At 41.5% G+C, this 22,862-nt stretch overlaps 1 protein-coding gene across 3 annotated transcripts; it reads left to right on the top strand.

Annotated features, from left to right (window-relative positions):
- Positions 1 to 1,801: 1,801 nt before the first annotated feature.
- ENOSF1 (enolase superfamily member 1) lies at positions 1,802 to 22,552 on the top strand. Of its 3 annotated transcripts, none has more exons than XR_003707631.2 (16): positions 1,802 to 2,184; positions 3,256 to 3,364; positions 6,425 to 6,540; positions 7,987 to 8,073; positions 10,064 to 10,090; positions 11,342 to 11,414; positions 12,506 to 12,544; positions 13,029 to 13,111; positions 14,353 to 14,387; positions 16,451 to 16,538; positions 17,555 to 17,689; positions 18,456 to 18,497; positions 19,442 to 19,571; positions 19,864 to 19,963; positions 21,186 to 21,307; positions 22,095 to 22,163. XR_003707631.2 is itself a non-coding variant. In XM_028737234.2 (16 exons), the coding sequence occupies exons 1-16, from the start codon at positions 2,101 to 2,103 to the stop codon at positions 22,203 to 22,205; spliced, it is 1,341 nt and encodes a 446-aa protein (XP_028593067.2). In that variant the 5' UTR covers positions 1,810 to 2,100; the 3' UTR covers positions 22,206 to 22,552. The 3 variants fall into 3 exon arrangements, 2 of the variants coding, with proteins under 2 accessions (XP_077789234.1, XP_028593067.2); XM_028737234.2 differs by having other exon boundaries at positions 1,810 to 2,184; positions 21,226 to 21,307; positions 22,095 to 22,552; XM_077933108.1 differs by lacking the exon at positions 10,064 to 10,090 and having other exon boundaries at positions 1,805 to 2,184; positions 21,226 to 21,307; positions 22,095 to 22,552.
- The last annotated feature ends 310 nt before the right edge of the window (positions 22,553 to 22,862 follow it).

The raw sequence follows: 22,862 nt of genomic DNA, 5'->3' as shown, positions 1-22,862 counted from the left end.
CCAATAAAGCATTTCAGGGGTGCAAAACATTACAGTGGAGGCAGCTTCAAACACAGTATCATAGGAGCAGTTTGACGGGGCCTGTTGTGCTTCTTTAGGAGAACAAGTTAAATAAGGATAATACCACTTATTTCAGTCATTTTTTATATAAGCTATTCGTGCAACCCTTCTCAAAATGGCCCAATTTCATCCCAGGCCAAAAGCTTTTCAATCAATGATGGTGGTAAATAAGGGCTTAGCAAAAGTTTGAAACTTCTGTCACCACATACAATTCCTTCCCACTGAAACAGGGAATGTTGAGGGCTGAAGGCAGTTTACAAGAGCTGGGAAGAAGGTCAGCACAGGAACTGCAGGAAGACCAAGGAGAAGGCACCAGAAGGCATACCAGGAATACCAGATAATTGCAGAGGCCCAACTGATATACTGGTTAGCCTTTCAGATGCTCTTTCAACATAACTAGTTGTGGGGTTTTTTCCAGGATGTGTTCTAACTGGGGTTGACTTAACAGTCTGTCATTTTAATCATTGCCTCACCTGCTCTTGCACCTGTAGCAGGAGTTTGGGGTGCAAGAATTAGCAAGTGAAGTTTTCATTGGTATAGAGAGAAACATGATCACTTGCTAATTCCCTTTGATTTAAAGCCTGTTTTGTTAGGGTGATCATTAACAGCCATGCATCTGGACCATCACCTGCTTGGCACACATTTAACATTAGGTCCATGCTGGAAAAAGTTTCAGCTGCTATATCTTCAGAACTTGTGCCAGATCTCAGCAGTAATGCCTGTTTTCAGTGCCAGGGGCTGAACAATGGAATAGAGATGGGGTAGGGAATCTGTGGTTCTCCAGTTGCTGTTCTATAACCACTCCCACCATACCTGGCCACTGGACATGCTGTCGTTGGCTTGGGGCAGTTTAGGAGTCCAATTACATCTGAAGTGCTTGCCCACTCCTGGAATATATAGATTAAAGTGCACCTGAGTGTGTGCAAAAAGCATTTTCTATACCAATAACTATGGAGAATCCCTATCCTCATCGAGGATTGAGGAAAGAACTTCCTAGTCAAAGAGGATGTGTCCATAAATGCTCAAGTCCCAAGTCTTTGATGTGTTACTTTATTGGGGGGGGGGGGCAAGACTTAAGGCTGCAATTGATCCTGTTCATCTGGGAGTAAGCAACATTGACATCAATGGGTCTTCTAAGTAGACAATTGTACAGTGGTACCTCGGGTTACATACGCTTCAAGTTACAGACTCCGCTAACCCAGAAATAGTACCTCGGGTTAAGAACTTTGCTTCAGGATGAGAACAGAAATCGTGCTCTGGCGGCGCGGCGGCAGCGGGAGGCCCCATTAGCTAAAGTGGTGCTTCAGATTAAGAACAGTTTAAGGTTAAGTATGGACCTCTGGAACGAATTAAGTACTTAACCCGAGGTACCACTGTACTGTAACACATTTATTATGGTATAAACTTGTAAGTCCACAAAAGGTTATGCCATAATAAACCTGAGAAACAGTATCCATTTTTGGCGTGTGTTTGGGAGAAAGTTAGCATTGCAGTGCGCCTGTGCATGCTATTAAAGAAACAGGTTTGTTTGTTTTTCTGAGTTCAATCGCAAACCCCATTAAAGCACATTGGAAGCACCGAAGAATTCTGGGCCCTGTAGTTCATCCCTCGCAGAGATACTACTTCCAGCAACTCTTAAGAAACTACAGCGCCCAGAATTCTTTGAGGCAGGGCGGAAAATGGGTGAAAAAGGCATAGTTGCGCAGGGGCGCAAGTCAAGCTAGCCTCGGCGCTCCAGGATAAGCGCAAACGCGACGCGATTACCCCCTTGGAGTTGCATCGCAGCGCGACCCTAACTCCGCCAGGATTCCGGCCAGCCTCTTTCCGCCTTGTGGGGCTCCAACTTGTGGGGCCGCCCCTTCCTCTCTAGCTCTTCCCTGTTCTTCGAGCCTCCTCGGCATTTGCTTCCCCCTCCAACCTCCTCCCCTCGGATGCGGCCGCCCACGAGCGCCGCGCGGGCCAATCAGCGTCCTGGAGGGATCCCAGGGGTCGGCGGAAAGCGGATTCCCGCAGAACTCCCGCCGGAGGCTCCCTGTCGCGATGGGCCGAGGGAGGGTGTTGGGTTTGGCCGCGAGCGACGTCCGCTTCCCCACGTCCCTGGCCCGCCATGGCTCAGACGCGATGGTAAGCGCTGCGCCCGAGCGCGCCCTCTGCCAAGGTGCCGCGCCGCAGCCGGATCTCCGGCGGCTCCAGCCGGGCAGACCACCTCGGGCGCCCACGCTAGATCTCGCCGATTGGGCTCGCGCGCCTCTCTTGCTTTCCTCCCTCGGGCGTTTTCCCAAGCTCAACGGAGCTGCGGAAGTTGCATCTCCTAGTTTTCAATGGGTTAGGATGCTAGTCGGTCACTTTAGACGTGTTCCTGCTTTCTCTGCTCTTGGATCTGTCGTGATTTAGACACCACGCTGCTTGTCCCTTTACGCGGCTAGGTTTGAATGGGCAAATAGCTTCATGACAGGTATTATCAGCCCCGTGCAAGCTTGTGTGAGGCCCCGCGTGGGAATCTTGCTGGAATAAAGTTATAAACTCAAACCAAAAAGCATCCAGTGTCATGGGCATAGCCAGGATTTTTGTTGGGGGGACAGGACTTTGTTAGGGGCGGGCAAGACTTTTGTTGGGTGGGCAGAACCGAAGTGATTGGTCAGTTAAGTATTTCTATTGTTTTACCTGACCTGGGGGGGGGCAGCTGCCCCCCGCCCCCCATGTCCAGTGCTGTGGTGGCCAGCTTATCCCTCTGAGGCTGGGGCAAGTGTACCTGACTGCCCCCACCTCTTCACCACTTAACTAAAATTCTATAACGCCCTTCATCTGAGGATCACATGATGGTTTACAATATAAAAATCCAAAAATACATACCATAGTAACAAACACAAACCATAACCGCCATACCCACAGGGGAGAAACTGCATCATGTTCTATATGGAACTACACTGTTCCCTTTTATTGTTAGTAAATTCATAGGGAAATTTCTTAATGAAGAAAAAGTTGCTGCTTCCTGTTAGAAGGCTTCCACTGCCCTTTCCTACAACTGATAGTAAAGAGATACACTACACCTCTTGATTTAAAACAAAAAAATAACAACCCTTATTCAGAAAAATTGTAGTTGGTGAAGATGTCTATGTAAGAAGCCAGATGTAGATGCGTGTGTGTGTGTGTGTTGCTGGCATCAATATTGGTTGTTTTTGCTCTTCCATTTAGCACCCCGACCCAGATTATTCTGCAGTTTATGTTGTAATAGAAACAGATGCTCCTGACGGGCTCAAAGGTTATGGCTTAACATTTACGCTGGGCAAAGGGACAGAAGTGGGTAAGTTATCATGTTCCCTCTGATTTAAATTAATCATCTGTTGTGAGAATGACAATTCCTCATCGGAAAGGGCCTCCAAGAGGAAATCTAAGTTCAGGAGCTTTCTTGATCTTTGTACTAATAAGTCATGTATTGCAACTCCTCCTCTGCAAAGCCATAGAGCACTGAAGCCTTTTGGCCAAGGGTTAGAGAATTTTCATTACTTCTGTTAGTGTTAATGCTACTTCAATGTTATGGGTACCTACAAAACTCTTGCCATTTCCTGTTGCCTTAGGCATGGCATTTAATAGCAAGCTATCCTTGCAGCTCTCAACTGCAGGTTACCAGAGTGTTGCTTTAAGCAGCCTCCCTCCATTTTTTCAGCAATCATGATGATATTTTTCAGCAATCATGATGATATTTTAAAAGCTTCTTTCCCTGAACATCAGCTCAAACATGCTAATGCCAGCACTCAGCAGGGTTGGTAGCACTGATGTGAAGTTGTTGCATTCCTTTGGACTAAACCATAGAGTTAAGAAGCTGTTAAACATAAATCCCATATTATGAAGGGCTGCCATTAGTGGACTCTATCACCACCTGCTGGCTACTTCCAGAGGGGCAGCCATATTTGTTGATGCAAAAAATGAAGCTTGTGGTATCTTAAAAACCAACCAGGTGTCAGGGCTGGGGAACCTGTAGGCCTTTTTTTGAAGAATTTCAGTCACCAGGTGAAAATAACAGCCCCTATGGGTGTAAGAGCCTTCTGGTTCTGCAGATAAAATTTATCTGATAAATAAATATTTTCAAATTGTGTTTTCGTGTGGTCTTGACTTTAAATCAGTAAATATAGACCTTGATGCCTTTCTGCTGCATCTGGAACCTAATATTTATTGTAAAACAGGGATAGGAAACTGTGGCCCTTCATAGGTTATTTGACTCCAGTTCCCATCAGCTCTAGCCAGCAAGTTACCTCACCTCACACGTGTCTGTTTCAGAATAACTGGATGCAAACTGCCCCATCTCTTCTCACATTTAATGTTCTCTCACGTTTCGATCTTGCCACATGCACTTTACAGACCTGTAGCACATTCCTGGAAAAACGCCACTTACATTTCATGCCATTTTCTAATCATACACACACAATGGCCACTTCTGTGGATAATGTGTACTCTCCTGCTCCTGAAAATTTATTCTGATCTAGTTATCTGTGTAGATTTGCATGCCATTTAGCAACAGAGTTCAACCTGGATAAATTTTGCTTCTTTTAAAACACATTAAAAGTTTCCTATGTTCATCATCAGTGGTGTGCTTTACATTTAAGGAATAACTGGAAAGCACTCTCAAGCAGCAGGTGAAATCCTATCATTTACCAGGGTGTGTATGTATAAATGGTGATGTAAAATGTTGCAAACATGATCAGATTTAAAGCAAAGGTTTTAACACACAACAGTTGCAATATCAGCTACTATTATCTTCTAGAAACATATTGGCTACTTTCTCCTGCTCCCGCATATCTTCTGCCAATGCAAACTGCTGAGCAATTTTCCCATCAGTTTGGGTTTCTGCTTAGTATAGTAACGTCTTAGCCACCTGCGGTTCCTTCCGGCCCAGTGCAACAACAACAACAGAATCATAATCCTTAAAAGCCTTTCCACTCCACTGCAGTATCTTGCTGCAGCTATTAACACTAGTAAATGAGTTGCAAGGCTTGATGTTGATCAAACAGCTGTGATAACCCTAATCGGATTATATGATTTACAGTTCTCTTTTGATATCCTTTACTGCTTCTGTTCACCTCAGCTGAAGTAAGAGGAGTTTGGCTTATGCATCATGCAGATACTTTCTGTATACACACCGAAACCCTACCTTATCCCACTTCTGCTAGGAAGGAATTGATGGCATGCAATCCCTTTGGAGTTCTCTTATTTTCTTGCCAAAATTAGGAACTGCTTTACAAAATCTGATTAGTTCAATCTACCTTCATCTGTCATTCCTCTTTTGTTGGTGATTCTTCCTCCTTCCATTTCTGTGCCAATAATACTCTTGCTGCAGTTGTCACATGTAAAAACAGTTTTTTATCTTGTCTTTTAATGTCAGTGCTTACAATACCAAGTAAAAATGCTTTTTTTGGTAAATGTATATTTCACCATCTTTTTCATCTCGTTATAAATCATTTCCCAGAAGCCTTTCACTTTCTTACATTCCCACCACAGATGTTAAAAAGGTCCTTCCTTTTCCTTACATTTCCAACATTTATTACTAATTTTATACATTTTAGCTAATTTCACTGGTGTAATATACCATCTATACATCATTTTGATTACATTTTCTTTCAAAGCATTGCATGCAGTAAATTTTCTTCCTTCTTTCCGTAATTTCTCCCAGTCTTTTAGCTGTATATTATAACCAAAATCTTTGGCCCAATGTATCATAACCAACTTAACCTCTTCATCTTTCAAATGCCATTCCAACAGCAATTTATACATTTTTTTACAATGTTTTAAATTTGTTATTTGTTCTCTTGAAACACTAGCAGTCCTTTAATAATGACCAGGTTGCCTGCCTCCCTATGAAGCCAATTGTGTATAAGAATTTTCAGAAAAGCCCTGTCAATATCTGGGTAGTGTTTTCAAGGAACATGGAAGGTTTTGTCTGTGACTGCACCCAGACTGGAATTCCCTTCCTTGTGAGAGCTGATGGCACTTTCTATATGTTTAGACAAGCCTTTGGCCTCATTATTTGCCACTCCCATTTACTTGATTTATAACCTGCCTTCCAAGAAGTTCCTAGCTGAGCTAAGTGGCTTTAGGATTAATCCTCCTCCTGTATTTGTCATACTGTAATTTTACATAGTTTTGTTGTCCACCTCATGCTAAGTGCAGAAAGGTAGAAGTAAAATGCCAAGGACAATTTGTGATTTAACCAGTCATCCCTGGCCAAACTGGTATTTCATCGCTCTAGGATTTCATTCAAGAGTTGTTTTGGGTTTGAAGGAATGAATACACAATATTTTCACAGCTCACTAAAATCCTGGATTCATTTGCAATTTAAAACCCTTCAAGATTTTGTTGTATTTTGCAGTTGTCTGTGCAGTCAATGCACTCTCTGCTCATGTGGTCAATAAAGACTTGGATGAAATAATTTGTGATTTTCGAGGTTTCTACCGGCAGCTCACCAGTGATGGGCAACTCAGATGGGTAAGATACTTTTCAGCATTTTGGAATAAGGCTAACACATGAATGCAAAAGTGTCCGTGTAAGAAAAAATAACTGGAAATTTATTTACAGTATTGGCCTGAATATAAGCCGCTCCCTTAAAATTGGGTTACAGGCTGAAAATCGCTGTGGTTGGTAGAATTGTAACTCCAAGCCAATTTAAGCCTTTGATCTTGCAAACCCGCAAAGGGTACCGTACAATTGCTAAAATCGCAAATTGCTGTTCAGTTGCTACAATTCTGCAGGCACACACACCCGTAAATGGCAAATGAACAGTCTCAAGCTCACAAATCGGCAAAATTTTTATTTATTTTTTGTTCCTATTTTACCGTATGTCTGTTTCAGCAGCGATACTGTAAAAGCCAATTTTTGTAATCCGCACTTTTAACTTTTCATGTTCGGAATTTGAAAAAAAAAGTGCTGCTTATATTTGGGCCAATGCAGTAGGTATTGATCCTGCCATCAGACATTCATTACCAAGTAAAGCAGAGCTGACTTGGTGCAACCTAAGACTTAGGTTCAACATTGCTTGTATTTGTGACAACGTCAAATGCTCTCACTCAGTCCCATTTATTAACTTACACATTTTCAACAAATATTCACTAAATGCCACTATTGTACAAACCCCAAACAATGCAGGGACATTGCTAAGTGAGTTGCACCTGTCATGTTATGGTTTTGTACAAGCCAATGTATATGTTTGTGGTGGGTGTGCTGGAAAATACTAGCTGTACTTTAATACGCCTTGGAATAGAATTGACCTCAATTTATCTAAATCTCAAAGGGCTGATTTGCATGACATGGAAAGCCAAACTCTGACTTACCAAGAATGTGTGGGATCCTGGAGAGGAGTGCTCAACCACTTCATTCCTCCCCAGTCCCTTTTGCTTCTGTGATGGGCAGAGCTAAGCTCAGTGCAAGTGGGTAAGTTTTATGCTCGCTTGGGGAGGCAAGGTTTGTTCTTGGTTACAGCTTACAGTTAGTGAGGAAAGAACTTAACCAGGAGTCCCTGTTCAGAGGGCGTTCTAAACCATATCTTTGCATGGTGGTAAAATTGACCAGGGAGGAGCAAAGTGGTTGTGAAACATCTTTTGGGAGCCTCCATGGTTCGCAGTCTTTCTCCAAGGTAGTTTGGCTTAACGTGTCATACAACTCCCCTTCACTGTTTTCTTCCATACATATATGTATTCACAGAAGTCTGGGAACCAAGAATTATAGGCTTACAGAACAGCAAGGAGACATGTAGCTGCTTATTCCATAAAAGGGTATCCTTGCTCAACCTTTTCTTGATATCTTTCAAGCAAGGAGGCTGCCTTAGCTAGATTATTCTAAATGCTTTAGATACCTTGTAGGCCTTTGGGGAGAGTCTTGTCATGCTTATCTCTTCATGGCTACCATAATATATTGACAACATCCTTTTGTCAACAGATTGGTCCTGAGAAAGGAGCTGTGCATTTAGCCACGGCTGCTATTCTGAATGCGGTCTGGGACTTGTGGGCCAAACAGGAAGGGAAGGTAATAGATTGGACACAAGTGGACAAGACTATCACAGTTTAGTCCACCTCCCAACTATTCTGTTTTTCCATGAATGGAAGGGTAGGAATCTTCCTAATTTCAGGTGGCTGATCTATTTATATCACTGATATTCTGTGATTCAGATTTGTCTGCAAGAGACACACGTGTGGTGGGTGGCTGTTGCCCACCAGTGGTCATGACTGGAGCCAGTAGTAGGAATAGCCAGAACTGGTGCAAACCATACCTTCAAATGGACATAGCAGGGCTCATAGCGAGCTGTTTGAAGCAGTGCTATTAGCACCAATCAGTTGACGGGTAAAAACGCACCTTCAAAGGGGCTCACTGACAGCAGCGATCAGTTCCAAGGCATGGTTGCATCTCTACCTCCTTCAAGGCAGCTGAGACGCGCAGTCATCTCTCTCCTAGAATCATAGAATTGTAAAGCTGAAAGGGACCCTGAGAATCATCTGGTTCAGGGGTCAGCAACCTTTTTCAGCCGTTGGCCGGTCCACTGTCCCTCCGACCATGTGGGGGGGCGGACTATATTTGGGGGGGGGGATGAATGAATTCCTGTGCCCACAAATAACCCAGATATGCATTTTAAATAAAAGCACACTTTCTACTCATGTAAAAACACCAGGCAAGCCCCACAAATAACCCAGAGATGCATTTGGACACATTCTACTCATGTAAAAACATGCTGATTCCTGGACCGTCCGCGGGCCAGATTGAAAAAGTGATTGGGCCGCATCTGGCCCACCGGCCTTAGGTTACCTACCCCGATCTAGTTCAACTCCCTGCAATGCAGGAATATGCAGCTGTCCCATACAGGGATTGAACCTGCAACCTTGGCATTATCAGCACCATGCTCTAACCAACTGAGCTGCCCAGGCCTGCCAGTTCTCAGTAGCCATGAGAGGCAAAGGTTGAGCAAACAGGTGGCAGGTTGTAGCACTCCATACCTTGCCAGCATTCATAGGCTTCATCAGCTCAAAGTATCCAAATGGAAATGCCTAGTCAGTTCCCATAATGCATCCTGTTATTGACTGCTACCACAGTGACATCTGTGATCGAGTGTATCCTATCCTCAAAGTACTGTGCAAATAATTCACAGTGGGTGTTCAGTTTTAGTTAAGTCATCTGCATTTACTAAAGCTGAGGAATAAGGAGTGATGCAAGATTTCCTGCTTTGGCTGAGTGAAGATTTGAATCCAGGTTTCTCTAAGTTCAGTTCTCTAGTCATATTAATCAAGTGCAAATATTGGTGGGGGAAATCTACCTACCACATGCATTCCACAGAATGAGATTTTTCAATAGCTGGAAATCTGACAATATGTCCATCTTTTCTTAAATATTACCTATCTATAGCCATTTGGGATATATGGAGGGATGTGTTATTTCTTTAAGTAAAGCATTTCAGATGCTTCCAGAATTGATTTTGTAGAAACAGAATGATTTCCAAGTAATAAAAATGATCCTGCCATGGCCAAATACATGCAGAGTGTAAGAAAAATCCAGAGGTGCTCCTTAAAATACTGGGGAACTAGCCACAGACAGGGGAAAGCCCCTCATCACTTTGGCCAGCCTATCAGAGGAAAGCAAGCAGCCTCTAACCTGTGTATTCAGCATCCTGGGCCCCTGCAGAGAGCATGTTAACAGCAATGACAACACCCAATTACAAAATGCAGGTGTTGTACTTAATGGAACCTGAGCACCAGTTCATAACAATTCCTGGCTCGCATGTCAGAGAATACAAGCAGTTGTCTTTCTGTAACCTGTTAATTTACCCTAACAACTGCTATAAGTGTTCAAACACAGGGATGAGGAACCTGCGCCCCTTCAGATTTTGTTGGAATACATCTCCTATCATCTCAGGCTGTCAGTCATGGCTGCAACTGATGGGACTTGGAGTCCAACAACAGGCCTCCCCTCCCTCACACCTGACATAGCAACTTTAAATATTTCAATCTCTCTCTCATTTTTTTTAAAGCCACTCTGGAAACTGCTTGTTGACATGGTAAGAAAAAAAACTGTATTATTAATTGTTTATTCATGTCCTTGCTGTGCTAAAGTAATGGTATAAAGCTCTGGTTACAAATTACGACCTATCGCTAGTTAAATAGTTTGTGGCAAAAATCCACAAAGTCTTCTGAGTCCTGTGGACTACACAGTTTACGTGCCATCTCTGTGCTTCCTGCATTGCTGTGCAAACAATTGTCCACGAACAAATGCTATACCAGATGTTATTTGGCATTTATAGTGCTCATTTAAAAAAAAAGTGCAGTAAGAAAGAAATGCCTTGATTGTCAATATTACAATAGAAATCCATATTTATGTTGTTTTTAAGTTGGTTGGTGTGTAATTTGATATCACTAAACATTTGAAGCTTAAGTAATCAAAGAAAAGTAAGCAAATAGCTATTTAAATTTGTGTACTATTTTGGTCCTCAAAAAGTAATCTAGTGTATCTTCATTATTTGTTTTCCTGGAGCACCATCTATATACAGAGCACTTTATAACGAACAAGTTTGGCAGGTCCCTATTCCAAGAGGCTAATATATATACATGATCCACATCTAAAATTCTACAGCCTGCATGTTTGGGGATTTGTTGCATCAGGTTACTCATTTGAATGTCAATTCTGCAGCTTGTTATGCTGCTTGTTTGCATTTGCCTCTATGCACAGGGCTTTCTCAATGAATGTTTGCTGTGTCGAGGTCCTGTGTCTATACAAACCCAGATTCTAAAGATCAGTGGTTTTCAATTCATGTGCCACATCAGATTACACCCCTGGCTGAGCAAAGTTCCACTTTACCAATGCTGCCCTTGCATTGTTTTGTTGGTTTAAGCAGAGGATTTGTTCTATATTTTTATTGTTTGTGTTTATATGGTTTTTGTCCTGGCCTTCAGCTAGCACAATAAACTTATTGAACTTAAACCAATGCCACCCAGTGGGAGAGTACAGAAGAGCATCGGTGTGCTTTGTATGTGTGCAACAATATCGGCATTGAAATTCACAGTTGGTTTCAATCTTGGTCCTTTTGTTATTTTGCTTCCACCATTGTAAGGTGCCAGGATATCTCCAGAGTAGGACGTTGTGGCTCAGATCTTGCTCTGGTCACAGCCAGCAAAGGTGGGCATGCATCAACAGACCTCTGAACACACAAACCTGTTTCTGTGCATGGAAAATGTCTCTTGGGCTGGGTTAATCATACATGGTGTTTCACTTCTCAAATAATACAACAATTTGATTCCTTTTTCCTTACCAGGATCCCAAACAGTTGTTATCTTGCATAGATTTCAGATATATTACGGATGCCCTGACAGAAGAAGAAGCTCTCAGTAAGTTATTTTTATAGGCCGCAAAACCTACATTCACTTACTAGGTTAGCCCTACTGATTTCTTTCTATTAACCAAGTCCAGAAATTTAATATTCAGTAATTAGTAATTAGTAAGTAGAGTGCTTTTTCTCAGTACAGTGGTACCTTGGTTCTCAAACTTACCGTAATCCGTTCTGGAAGTCCATTCCAAAACCAAGGTGCGCTTTCCCATAGAAAGTAATGCAAAATGGATTAATCCGTTCCAGACTTTTAAAAACAACCCCTAAAACAGCAATTTAACATGAATTTTATTATCTCACGGGACCATTGATCCATAAAATGAAAGCAATAAACAATGTACTGCAGTCACACAATCAATCAGTAGCTGAACTTGGTTCCACACAGTCACAAAAACAAAACAAAAAAGGCGCAAAAACAAGAACGCAAAATAAATAGCAAAAACAAACAGACCTCAGCGTGGCACTCAAAACGGAGCACGTTTGGCTTCCGAAAAATGTTCGCAAACTGTAACACTTACTTCCGGGTTTGCAGTGTTTGGGTTCCAAGTTGTTTGGGTACCAAGGCGTTTGAGAACCAAGGTACCACTGTACTTAATGTGCTTTACCTCCATTAGCTCAGTAAACTTTTAAACTGTTCTTAGAGCAGCCCACTACAACCATCTCTTCCCTGTTTAGGGAAGTTTTAAATGTTTGAAGTTTTATTCTGTTTTTAGTCCTCTGTTGGGAGCTGCCCAGAGTGGCTGGGGAAACCCAGCCAGATGGGAGGGGTATAAATAAAATTATTATTATTATTATTATTATTCCAAATGGGGAGGCAGGGCACTGAGGTTGAAAATGAATGCCTTACCTATGACACCCTGCTACCAGTGAATCTGTGGCTAAGCAGAGGTTTAAACTGTGAACTGTACTTCATGGCTCATACTTTAGGCTTCAGTGTAACAACAGCTCAGAGTATAGACCCTGTAATTATTTGTACAGCAAGTGCAGTGCCATGTAATTTTGCTTTATAAAAATAGCACTCTTTATAAATAAAGATAGGAATGACATTGCATTTTGGTTTTAACATTGTGCTTTCACTTTCCATTTCACTAGCAATCCTTCAAAGTGGCCTAGTGGGGAAAAAACAAAGAGGTAAGCAGAACAACTCTTCCTTCTGCTGTTAGTTGATGATTAGTTTGCATCCCAAAAGGTTATTCTGAAACTTGATATGGGAAACGGCCACTGATGTCTCACATGCATAGCGACATAGCCTTCTTTTTCTTTCTTCTTAAAACAGGGAGTCTGTGGCCCTCCAAATGTTGTTGGACTCCCACCTTCCCTGACTATTGGGCATGCTGGCTGGCGATGAGGAGAGTTGCGAATCCAACAACAAATGGTGGTTCCTCAGCCCTTCTTTAAAGGCAGCGTTTGGAAACTCTAGCTACTTTCAGGCAAAGCAGTGGGAAATGACCCTGTGGGAACCCAGGATTTTCATTCATCCTAAAGGTCTTTTTAAACATTTTTACTTTAGTGTCCAGTTGTTGTAGGGAATCCAGATGTGTTTTCCCAGGGTAGTGATTCCGTCGCAAGGAAATTTCATTTAAATTGCTGGTGGTGACGTTCTGCCTCTTTGTAGAAGAACAAATGTTGGAATACGGCTACCCAGCTTATACCACATCGTGTGCTTGGCTAGGCTATCCAGACCAACAACTGAAACAGGTTTGGTTCTTCCACACTCTTTCCATTTAGACTTCTGCTTTGAGTTCAGATGCACAAAAGATGAACAAACGTAATTGCTTTAGGCAGTACAGAGGAAGAGTCAGAAGCAAATTCCATTTTCAAATGCAGCTGTCAGATATTGTCATTTTTTTGGCATGCACATGGGTCACTGTTGCTCTTAGACCGGTTCACACTAGGGATGGAGGAGAAATTTGATCCAGTTTGCATTAAAATACGAACTTTACTAATGCAGAGTTTCCAAAATAATATGCAAATGGAAACACAGCCACCGTTCAGACCTTTTAAAACCAAGTAATGTGTGCAAAAATGCATATACTGGGATACTGTGTCCATAAAAGTGCATGTATTAATGAAAATAACATTCAAAAAAATGTGTTATTTTAAGGGAGTGCTTTACAAAAATATGTTTCTAGGCATGATTGCATTCAAAAAGGTGCAAATTAGGAGACATGCACTAAATGCTGTTGGATTTTCACAAGGATTTTTTATTATTATTGAAAAGTGTTGAAATGTGGAGAACTGAAATTTAGGACTAAAAACGAGAAACTGAGAGGGGAACGAAATTGCAGAGATGGGCAAATCTGTCCAATTTTCCCTGGCTGTTGTATGTGGGTGGGATATGGAAACAAGTCTTAAAGGGTTTGTTCTTTCTCCTGCTGTGCATAGAACAATTTATATGAATCATGGTCCATGTGTGGAAACGCCGGTTTAAGTAGATATTGCTCCCATGATGCATTTGCCCCTCTTTTGTGACAGACAGATCTCCCAGAATAGACTCTCCCTTCAATACTGCATGCCGTGTGGATAGACACACTTGTATTGTACACATACAGGGATTGTGTGAAATGACAATTTCTTCTCGCTCCCTGTTTTTTCAGTCTTTGCAAACCTGGTGCCCTCCAGATGTTTTTGAACTACACAACTCCCATCAGCCCCAGCCAGCATAACTGTGTTGACCGAGGCTGATGGGAGTTGCATTCCAAAATATTTGGAGGGTACTAGTTTTGCAGAGGCTGCTCTAGACGGGTGAACCTAAAAAGCAATAAATCTTAAATCACGCTAAGCAAGTGAACTCACCATTAACCTGTGAAATACGCTGCTATGAAAGACGAGACAAAAAAACCAACAGATTCTGTCCGTTCGGCTAAGAGTCCTTTTGTACAAATGGTTGTTCACGTGTGCTATATGTGTGTGTGTGACAGATGTAACTCTCTTGGCAGCTTTGTACTGAAGCGCTGAAGGATGGTTGGACCAGGTATAGTCAATTTATATTGAATACTTCACTTCTAGTTTTATAAGATATACATAAGTTTATATGTAAGTTCTATAAGGCAAGTTCTGGTTTGTCAGGAAAACGACAAAAGAAAATGATTTTTCTTACTTTTGTTGTCGGAAGTTATTGATTTGATTCCAAAGTGGGCTAGACAATTGCTGCTTTATGTACATACAGACACTGTCAGGAGCTCGTCCTACACTCGAGTAGGACCCTAGCAGAGACACATGCCCGACTGGCATGTTCTCTCCCTCCTGGTCGTTCGTTCGGGAGCTTCAAAAGCTTTCTTCAGCCCGAACATCACAGCGACTGATGCCAACAGACATCGGCACGCTTAGGGATCCGCAGCTTGTGCAGCTTGCATAACAGACCTCAGCAACTCAGCATTTTGGCTAATCTACTTTATTTACATATAAACACACACGGAGCACTGCAACATGGCTCCCTCTCTCTCTAGCATCAGACAGCAAAGAGAAAGAACAAAGGACAATAGTCCCACTTCACAGTAACACAGTAACACAAACATCCTGTGTCCGTCACTTTCCACTTTGTGGAGTCAAAACATACACCGTCATGTGAAAGACAACAATCCCATGACTGCAATCACGGAGCAGGAATTCTAACAGGCAGTACATCCAAAAGTTGCAGCCATGGTTGGTAGTTCCCCTGACCACCTGCTGCCTGCATATCTTCTGTTTCATGGGAGGTAGGGAGTAGGGGCAAGGCAGGGGCAAGGCCTGCATGGTGCAAATGTACCAGCAGTGTGTGCATTTGCACTGGACAGACCTTAACTGCCACATCCCGCATACCCACCCTCCTGGTGAGAAGCAGCAACACAGGTGATGGGCGATTAGGTGAGGACAACCAACCACTACAGCAAAGTTGTTGCCGTCAGCTTTGACAGCTCAGCTCAATTGTTGGGCTGAAGGAAGAAATCAATGAATGACTGTCCTCCTACACCTCAAACAGGTGAGCAGCACAGCTGGTCCCTTTGTTCTGCATTGCTGGGGTATCTGAGCATATGCATACATGTGTAGTGGAGGCAAGTTGTATCTCCTGTGCACACACAAACTTAGGGTGTGAAGAAACCAACCTAGAACGTCGATCTAGGATTTACGTTTCACCCTAACTGAATCAGGGCATTGGACTCAGTCCTACATCAAGTTACTCATGCTCACATCTCATCGAGTCCACCGGTTGGCATGGATTTACACGAGATGTTTTTACACACATTTGAAAGAACAACAGTTGTTCTCATTCATATTGCTTCTGAAGTTCAGAGTTGGAGAGTAGAGTATAAACTTTTCCAGTTTGGAACTCCTGGGCTAATTCTGAGCCCAAACCAAGTCTTTCACAAGTTCAGTCTCAGTTCACAATTAGTTCATCTCTTAACAACAGTGTTCCTCAGTGCCACAGACACCCCTTTCCCATTCTTTCAAATATATATACACACACCTGGAAGAGGTGCCTATAAGAAAGGCTGTTCCTTCAGAAGTCTTAAGTGGCAGCAACATTGTGGGCACCAAAACTCCTGGGAAATATAGTTTCTCACACTTTGCAGATCATTTCTAAGAACCCAGGATCCTTGCATTCAGAACATCGTTACTACAGCAGTTAAGTAATCAAGGCTCCTGGAGCAGGCCTTAAAAAGTAACATTTCATGATAAATTTTGGGAGAAAGTAGAAAGGGACATCAGGAGTGCTTTTAGAGAGTCTAGGAGTAGGAGGCCTTAATCCCTCGAGTTCCTGTGGGTGTGTTTTACAAGGATATTGTGGGAGAGAAGTCTTCTAGGCCTGCAACAAGGTGTAGAGCACATGATGGGCCAGGTTTAAAACAAATTAATTCTGCCGCGATCTAAACTGAGTCTATATTAGCTCCTTCTAGGCAAGCAAAGACTTGAGTTTAGCCTTGAAAAGCTTGCCCTTCTCCAGTTCTCATTTTTATGCTGTTACATAAAAGATAAAAGAAATGAGTGATCATAGAAGAAGAAAAAAGCTGTTACAAACTTTTAGCCATTTTCATTTTATTACAAATGTGTCCCTAGGTTCAAAGTAAAAGTTGGAGCGGATCTCCAGGATGACATTCGGAGATGCAGACTTGTTAGAGAAATGATTGGTCCTGAAAATATACTGGTATATATCACATATCTAGGGCTATGTTTTGTTGTAATATCATGCTGCCTGTCACTGTCGATCATGTGGATGATTGGAATCCATACCTATGTTGGGGTGGAAAGAAACCAGCCATTGATTTTGGCCAGGCTTCCTCTACCTCGGCCCTCCAGATGTTTTTAAGACTACAATTCCCAGCATCCCTGACCACTGGACCTGCTAGCTAGGGATCATGGGAGTTGTAGGCCAAAAAACATCTGGAGGGCCGAGGTTGAGGAAGCCTGCTTTGCGCATACTGACAAATCTGAGTCTCTTTATTTTTTGGACTCAGCTTTGATGAACTTAACGTTAAAAAATATACATTTTAGTTATGTGGCGCTCCAAAAGTTTCTTCCGGCACTATCTTTAGTACAGTGGTACCTCGGGTTACAGACACTTCAGGTCGTGCGTTTTTAGGTTTCGCACCGCGCCTAACCTGGAAGTACTGGAACGGGTTACTTCCGGGTTTTGGTGCATGTGCAGAAGCACCAAATTGTGACCCACACGTGCGCAGACGTGGCACTGCGGGTTGCGAATGTGCCTCCCGCATGGATCACGTTCGCAACCCGAGGTTCCACTGTATTGTATTTTGTTTTCTTATTCACTGTAATAACATTGTGTGCATTTACTTGGAAGCAAGTCCGACTGAAGCATGTACAGGACTGCAGTCTTAGCCAAAGCATAACTGCTAGGATTTTTCACTACATTTGAGTCCTGTGTTGGTCATAGTTAATTAGGACTTTGTTTCTTTGGAATAAACGTGTAGTTTGGAGAATTGGGTACATTACTTCTTCCTACTTCAATAGAAAATGCTAGCCAGCAGATACTAGATGATTCAAATTGTTTAACACCTTAGCAGCATGAACCTAGCGTGTGTCATAAGAAAAGCTTGACTTAAATTCTCATTACTTTCCATCTGTCTAAAATCAACATCACCATTGTTACAACACTGAGTTCAATGACATAGTTGAGTGAATGCAGTCTGTAACTATTCTCAGATGCTGGATGCTAACCAAAGATGGGAAGTGAAAGAAGCCATAGAATGGGTCTCAAAACTAGCTGAATTCAAACCACTGTGGATCGAGGAACCAACTTCCCCCGACGATATTCTTGGGCACGCAACCATTGCCAAGGTCAGAGTTGTTGTTTTCCATTTTGGTGAGATGACAACCTAATGTAGATCTAGGATTTATGTTTTGTCCCAACTGAATCAGGGCATTGGACTCTCTACATAACAGAGAACTTTGATGATTTATTGACTTGTGGTTTTCTTTAGAACACTCAGAGTTCAGGCTCAAACAGTTGTCAAAAGTCATTAACATCTACTTGCTACAATATCCTGTCACACATGCAGCATATATTCCATTAAACTTTAAATGAGTAACATATTTGTGAAGGCTAATAAAAGATTGAAAAATATATACATCCGTGTGCAAGCCAACCAGCAGTGCTCCTAAAATGCATGTGATTCAAGCACTCTTTAATATGTTTGGCCTGGAGTTCAAATTATATGAGAAATATAATACTAGCCAAGGATGTGTGATCAAAACTTATTAGAGCACCAGTGGTCTCGCATGTACACCATAGCCAAAATCCAACCCCAAGTTAGTAATGCTTAAGCACCATTGATTTCAGTGGGATTTGTGTGCATAACTGTGCTCAGTTACAGTCCAAGGATATTCCATATGGCCGCACACACCCGCTTATGTAATTCTTCACACCTAATTGATTAAGCAAAGAAAGTATCAAGTATGCTAATAATTCTATCATTTCCTTTAGCTTTCTTCTAATTGTATGAAATGATTGCTGAACCATTACATTTTGTTTTCCCCCTGTGAATATCTGGATTTGGAAAAACTCAGAAACCTATGGCATGTCACAAGCTGTTCTTGTTTTTAGGCTTTAGCGCCATTAGGGATTGGTGTTGCAACAGGAGAACAAGTAAGTTTCCTTATAAATGTCTTATTTTATATTAGTTGTCTTGGAAGCCATTCCATCGAACTTTCCTGAAATGTGTGATTGGGTAAAATCTTCCCATTGCATTTCCTTGAACTGAAATATTTGTTTATGAGAAAGTGCCAAATAAAGTGTGCCTATCAGCTAGGGATCCTAAGTTAATTTACAGAGCAATCCAATAGATGTCTAATCGGAAGTAAGCCCCCTGGAATTCAATGGGACTTTCTCCCAGGGAAGAACATACTGCAACCTTAAGGAAATTCACGGAAGGAAAGTTTCCTATCCCCTTCATTCTCCTACAAAAAGTATCTCTGGAGGGCTAGGATGGTGGTGATGCCAGAACTATGTGGAATGGATCTGTGGGGAGGAAACTCTATTTAAAAAATATTATGCTAACTTATTTTAGGAGCCATGACAATTGTGATAAAATGTTACAATCAAAGCTTTGCTTGGAAATTATTTTCTTGTACTACTTAAAATTTAAACAACTTATGGAAGTATATTTACTGAATTGTCATTTAAGGGGGGAAAAATGGAACAAATCAAAATTGTCAAGAAACCAGTTTTAGCAAACCCAAAGTGCTAGGTATTTTATATTTAAATATGCATGCATGCTTCTTTGGGGCAGTCACCTGAGATATGTTAATTACAACTGTATTTGTTTGTTTTATGAGTGTGCATTGTTAAAATTAACACCCTGTTCAAACAATTTAAAGCCTTCATATGGAACAGGGCAGGCAGATTCTTTTTAGTTTTGTCTCTTCAGCTGTTTTTTTTAGGATGCAGAAGTTTAGTATGCATTGCTTTGAAAGGCAAGAACAGCATACAGTCTCTGTAATAAAATGCTGTAGTTTTTATGGATTTTAAGCCAACCTTCAAATATTTTGATCTTATTTGGGCTAAGCAATTTTTTGTTTCATCATCTGCAGTGCCATAACAGAGTGATATTTAAGCAGCTCCTGCAGGCTCAGGCCTTGAGTTATGTCCAGGTGGATAGTTGCAGGTTGGGCAGTGTCAATGAAAACTTGTCTGTGCTGCTGATGGCCAAGAAATTTCAAGGTAAGGCTCTTGAAAATTCTGCTGTAGAAGTACTAGGTGTGTTTTCTGGTCATTTCTGCTGCTGGCATAGCATTTGGTTTTGTGTATGTTGGCATGATTTTTATGTGATTTATAGCAGAAGTAGGTAGTATTAGGGGTGTTTGGCTTTTTCCAGCAATCATCTATGATAAATATATTTTTAAAAGGCTAAAGGAATGAATTAAGCACTACAAAGCATATTTGAGGCTAGAGGGATGACAAGTTGTGTTGTCTTGTCAGCCATGCTAATGCAGCTTGTATCCTTTGTTTTCAGTCCCTGTGTGTCCTCATGCTGGAGGGGTTGGGCTCTGTGAGCTGGTACAGCACTTGATAATATTTGACTACATTTCAATATCTGGTAGCCTTGAGAACAGGTTAGTAGTAGTATTTATCTGATTCTTCCCTATTGGAACAGTCTCCAAGAGTCTTGGCTCTTGGACCCGATGCCTAGGTTCTGGTCTTTGATCAATCATACATATGATCTTCTTTTTGATAGAGAAATTCAGGACAAAGCTTTACCCTTCTTTGCCACAACCGTAGCCCTGGTTTTCATTTTTATCCCTCCCTTTAACCCTTGTTGTTAATCCCAGCCATAGTCTGAAGTCTTTCTGAAACTTTGTTTACTTAGCAAACCTGAGCAACCATCATACTCCCATGTATTTCTCAAGTTACGGGATCGATTACTGTATTTTTCGCCCTATAGGACGCACTTTTCCCCTCCAAAAATGAAGGGGAAATGTGTGTGCATCCTATGGGGTGAATGCAGGCTTCAGGAAGCTATCCGCAAGCCTGGGGAGCCCGCGGGAGTTCCCGCATGGCTCCCTAGGCTTGCGGATAGCAGCCTGCTGCCCAAAGACCGGGGCGCGCTGAAGCAGTCCTGCGCCTGGGGGGAAATAAAAATTTTTTTCTTTATTCTCCCCCCCCCAAAAAAAACTAGGTGCGCCCTATGGGCCGGTGCGCCCTATGGGGCGAAAAATACGGTACCTGTAGTGTTTAATTTTCCCACCCCAATGTTCTATTTAAAAAATATTACAATATTACAATTAACTTACTGTGCTGTCAGGGCTATCACTGGAATGAGCAGTGAAATCACCACTCAGCTAATTGGTGGGGTGTCCATTCTATCTTCAGCAACTTCTCAAAGTAACAGCCTTTTACCAATATCATACATTCTCTTTGTGTGTGGATATACTACTTGAAGTGTTTTGTAATATTTGTTTTGTATTTCCCCCTATACATTTCTGTATGTAACTAAAATGTACAGCACGGTAATGATGGAGCTCAGAAGTAATCCCCGCCCCCGCCCCCCATGCTATTCATTTCTGCTCCAAGCTGGCTTTATTTTTATGCAGCAGTTAACATTCTCACAGTGAAAAGCTACAACACTCAATTTCTTATTTATAATATTTTTTGAGGGGAGTAAACTTACTGGGTTACAATGGTCTCCTTCCATTATTAGGAGCTCAGTATTTCACTTTACATATTTCCTGGTAGCCCAAGAAATTTAAGTTAACATTATACTCAAATAGCTTTTGTGTCAGAATGTAATACTTTTTGTTAAACTGGAGTCATTTTGAAATAACTTTATTTTGGTAGGACTTTAAAGGGGTCTAGTGAACCAATGTTTTCCTTTCAGGATGTGTGAATATGTTGACCATCTACATGAACACTTCAAGTACCCTGTAGTAATCAAGAATGCATCCTATATGCCACCACAGGTATTTGTACCCCCAGAATATTTTCAGTGCTCCCAGAATGCAAGTCTTTCTTCAAACCTTTAACGGAAGCAAGAGGGAAATCCACATGTATCCTATCCACAGCATGTGCAAGTTGTCAATGTTTTAAAACAGCTCACAGGCTAGATTTGGTTGCCATGTCATGGTAATATCAGGTGATTGACAGGTAGATGACCCCATACACCTGCAGGGAGTGGGCAAGTTTAGGTTCTGCTAACAGGATCCTGTTCCCCACCCATAAAGGATACTCAGGACAGCTTCTGAAGTTTGGATTAGGGCTCTTGCTGAAGCAGCGTTCAAGAAGATTTTGCAAATCCACAAAATATATGGCTGCTTTGTATTTACAATTTTAGTATTGAAATTAAGGGTCCTTGAGTAAGCTTCCAGATGATGTTAGCATTAATTTTTGTTCACTATAACCTAGTGAACACTATGAGCAATTAATACAAAACTTGCAGTGTAAGCGTGTCTATTCTACTATGATATAGCTCCATTACAGCTTTAGTCATGCTTCCTGTTTCCTAAGTGCTGCAAGAACTGCCATATAAAAACAGTTTAGCCAAAGGTACAAGATTGTTTAATCAGCCTAAGACCTGGTGAAGAGGAATGTTTTAAATAGAAAAAAACAATCTATGACCTTTTAAATTTGTCTGTTGTTGTACTACATTATTTGTGTTTTTATCCTATAAACTGTCCTGTGATCTTTATATGAAAGGGGAATAATAATAATAATAATAATAATAATAATAATAATAATTTGTTCTTTCAGGTAGCTGGATATTCCACTGAAATGAAAGAAGATTCTGTAAGGAAATACCAGTTTCCACAAGGAGAAGTCTGGCAGAAACTCCTCTGTGAACATAAAATACAGCTAAAATAAGCTTAAACATTGAAAATTTTCAGGGTGGGGTTTAAACTCCCCAGAGCTATATTTACCACAACAAATGGTTGGTTTTGCTGAAGCTACAAGATGATTTCGGATTCAAATTAATGCTTTTAGAAAGCTTTCCTCCACTTACATAACAAGAATAGATTGCAGTCCCAACTATAGAACTCCCGATCACTTTAAGAAAAAATAGGAGCCTTTTTAATAGTTAAGCTGAAAGGGTACATGATTCATTTTTCCTGACACTGTTCCAGGAACTACAAGATTATATAATGCAAGATTGCACTTTGAATGTGCATCTGCTGAGTTTAGAAGTTTCAAATAAAGAAACTATGACTAGATGCTGTGTTTTGTCAGAGGTGAGGGAAGTGGTGTATAGGGTATATCATACATATAAAATTACTCATAAAGGAGGAAGAGGCTGCTGCTTTCACCTTCTGCCATAACTACAATGGAAGGAGACACTGGAAGTTATCACTACAATTTGCTAGGAACTACAGAAGTCTTCCCAATTAAATATCATTTCTATTTGATAGCCTAGAATGTGGGGGAAGGGCTTGGCATATTATTATTATTATTATTATTATTATTATTATTCAATTGCCAACTACTTATCTAGTTGTTCCATATTTTACACAGCATCCCCTTCCC

The sequence above is a fragment of the Podarcis muralis genome, chromosome 8 (genome assembly GCF_964188315.1).
Source record: "Podarcis muralis chromosome 8, rPodMur119.hap1.1, whole genome shotgun sequence".
Lineage (NCBI taxonomy): Eukaryota > Metazoa > Chordata > Lepidosauria > Squamata > Lacertidae > Podarcis > Podarcis muralis.
Note: the sequence above shows the minus strand (reverse complement) of the source record. Positions and strands in the feature narration are given on the sequence as shown.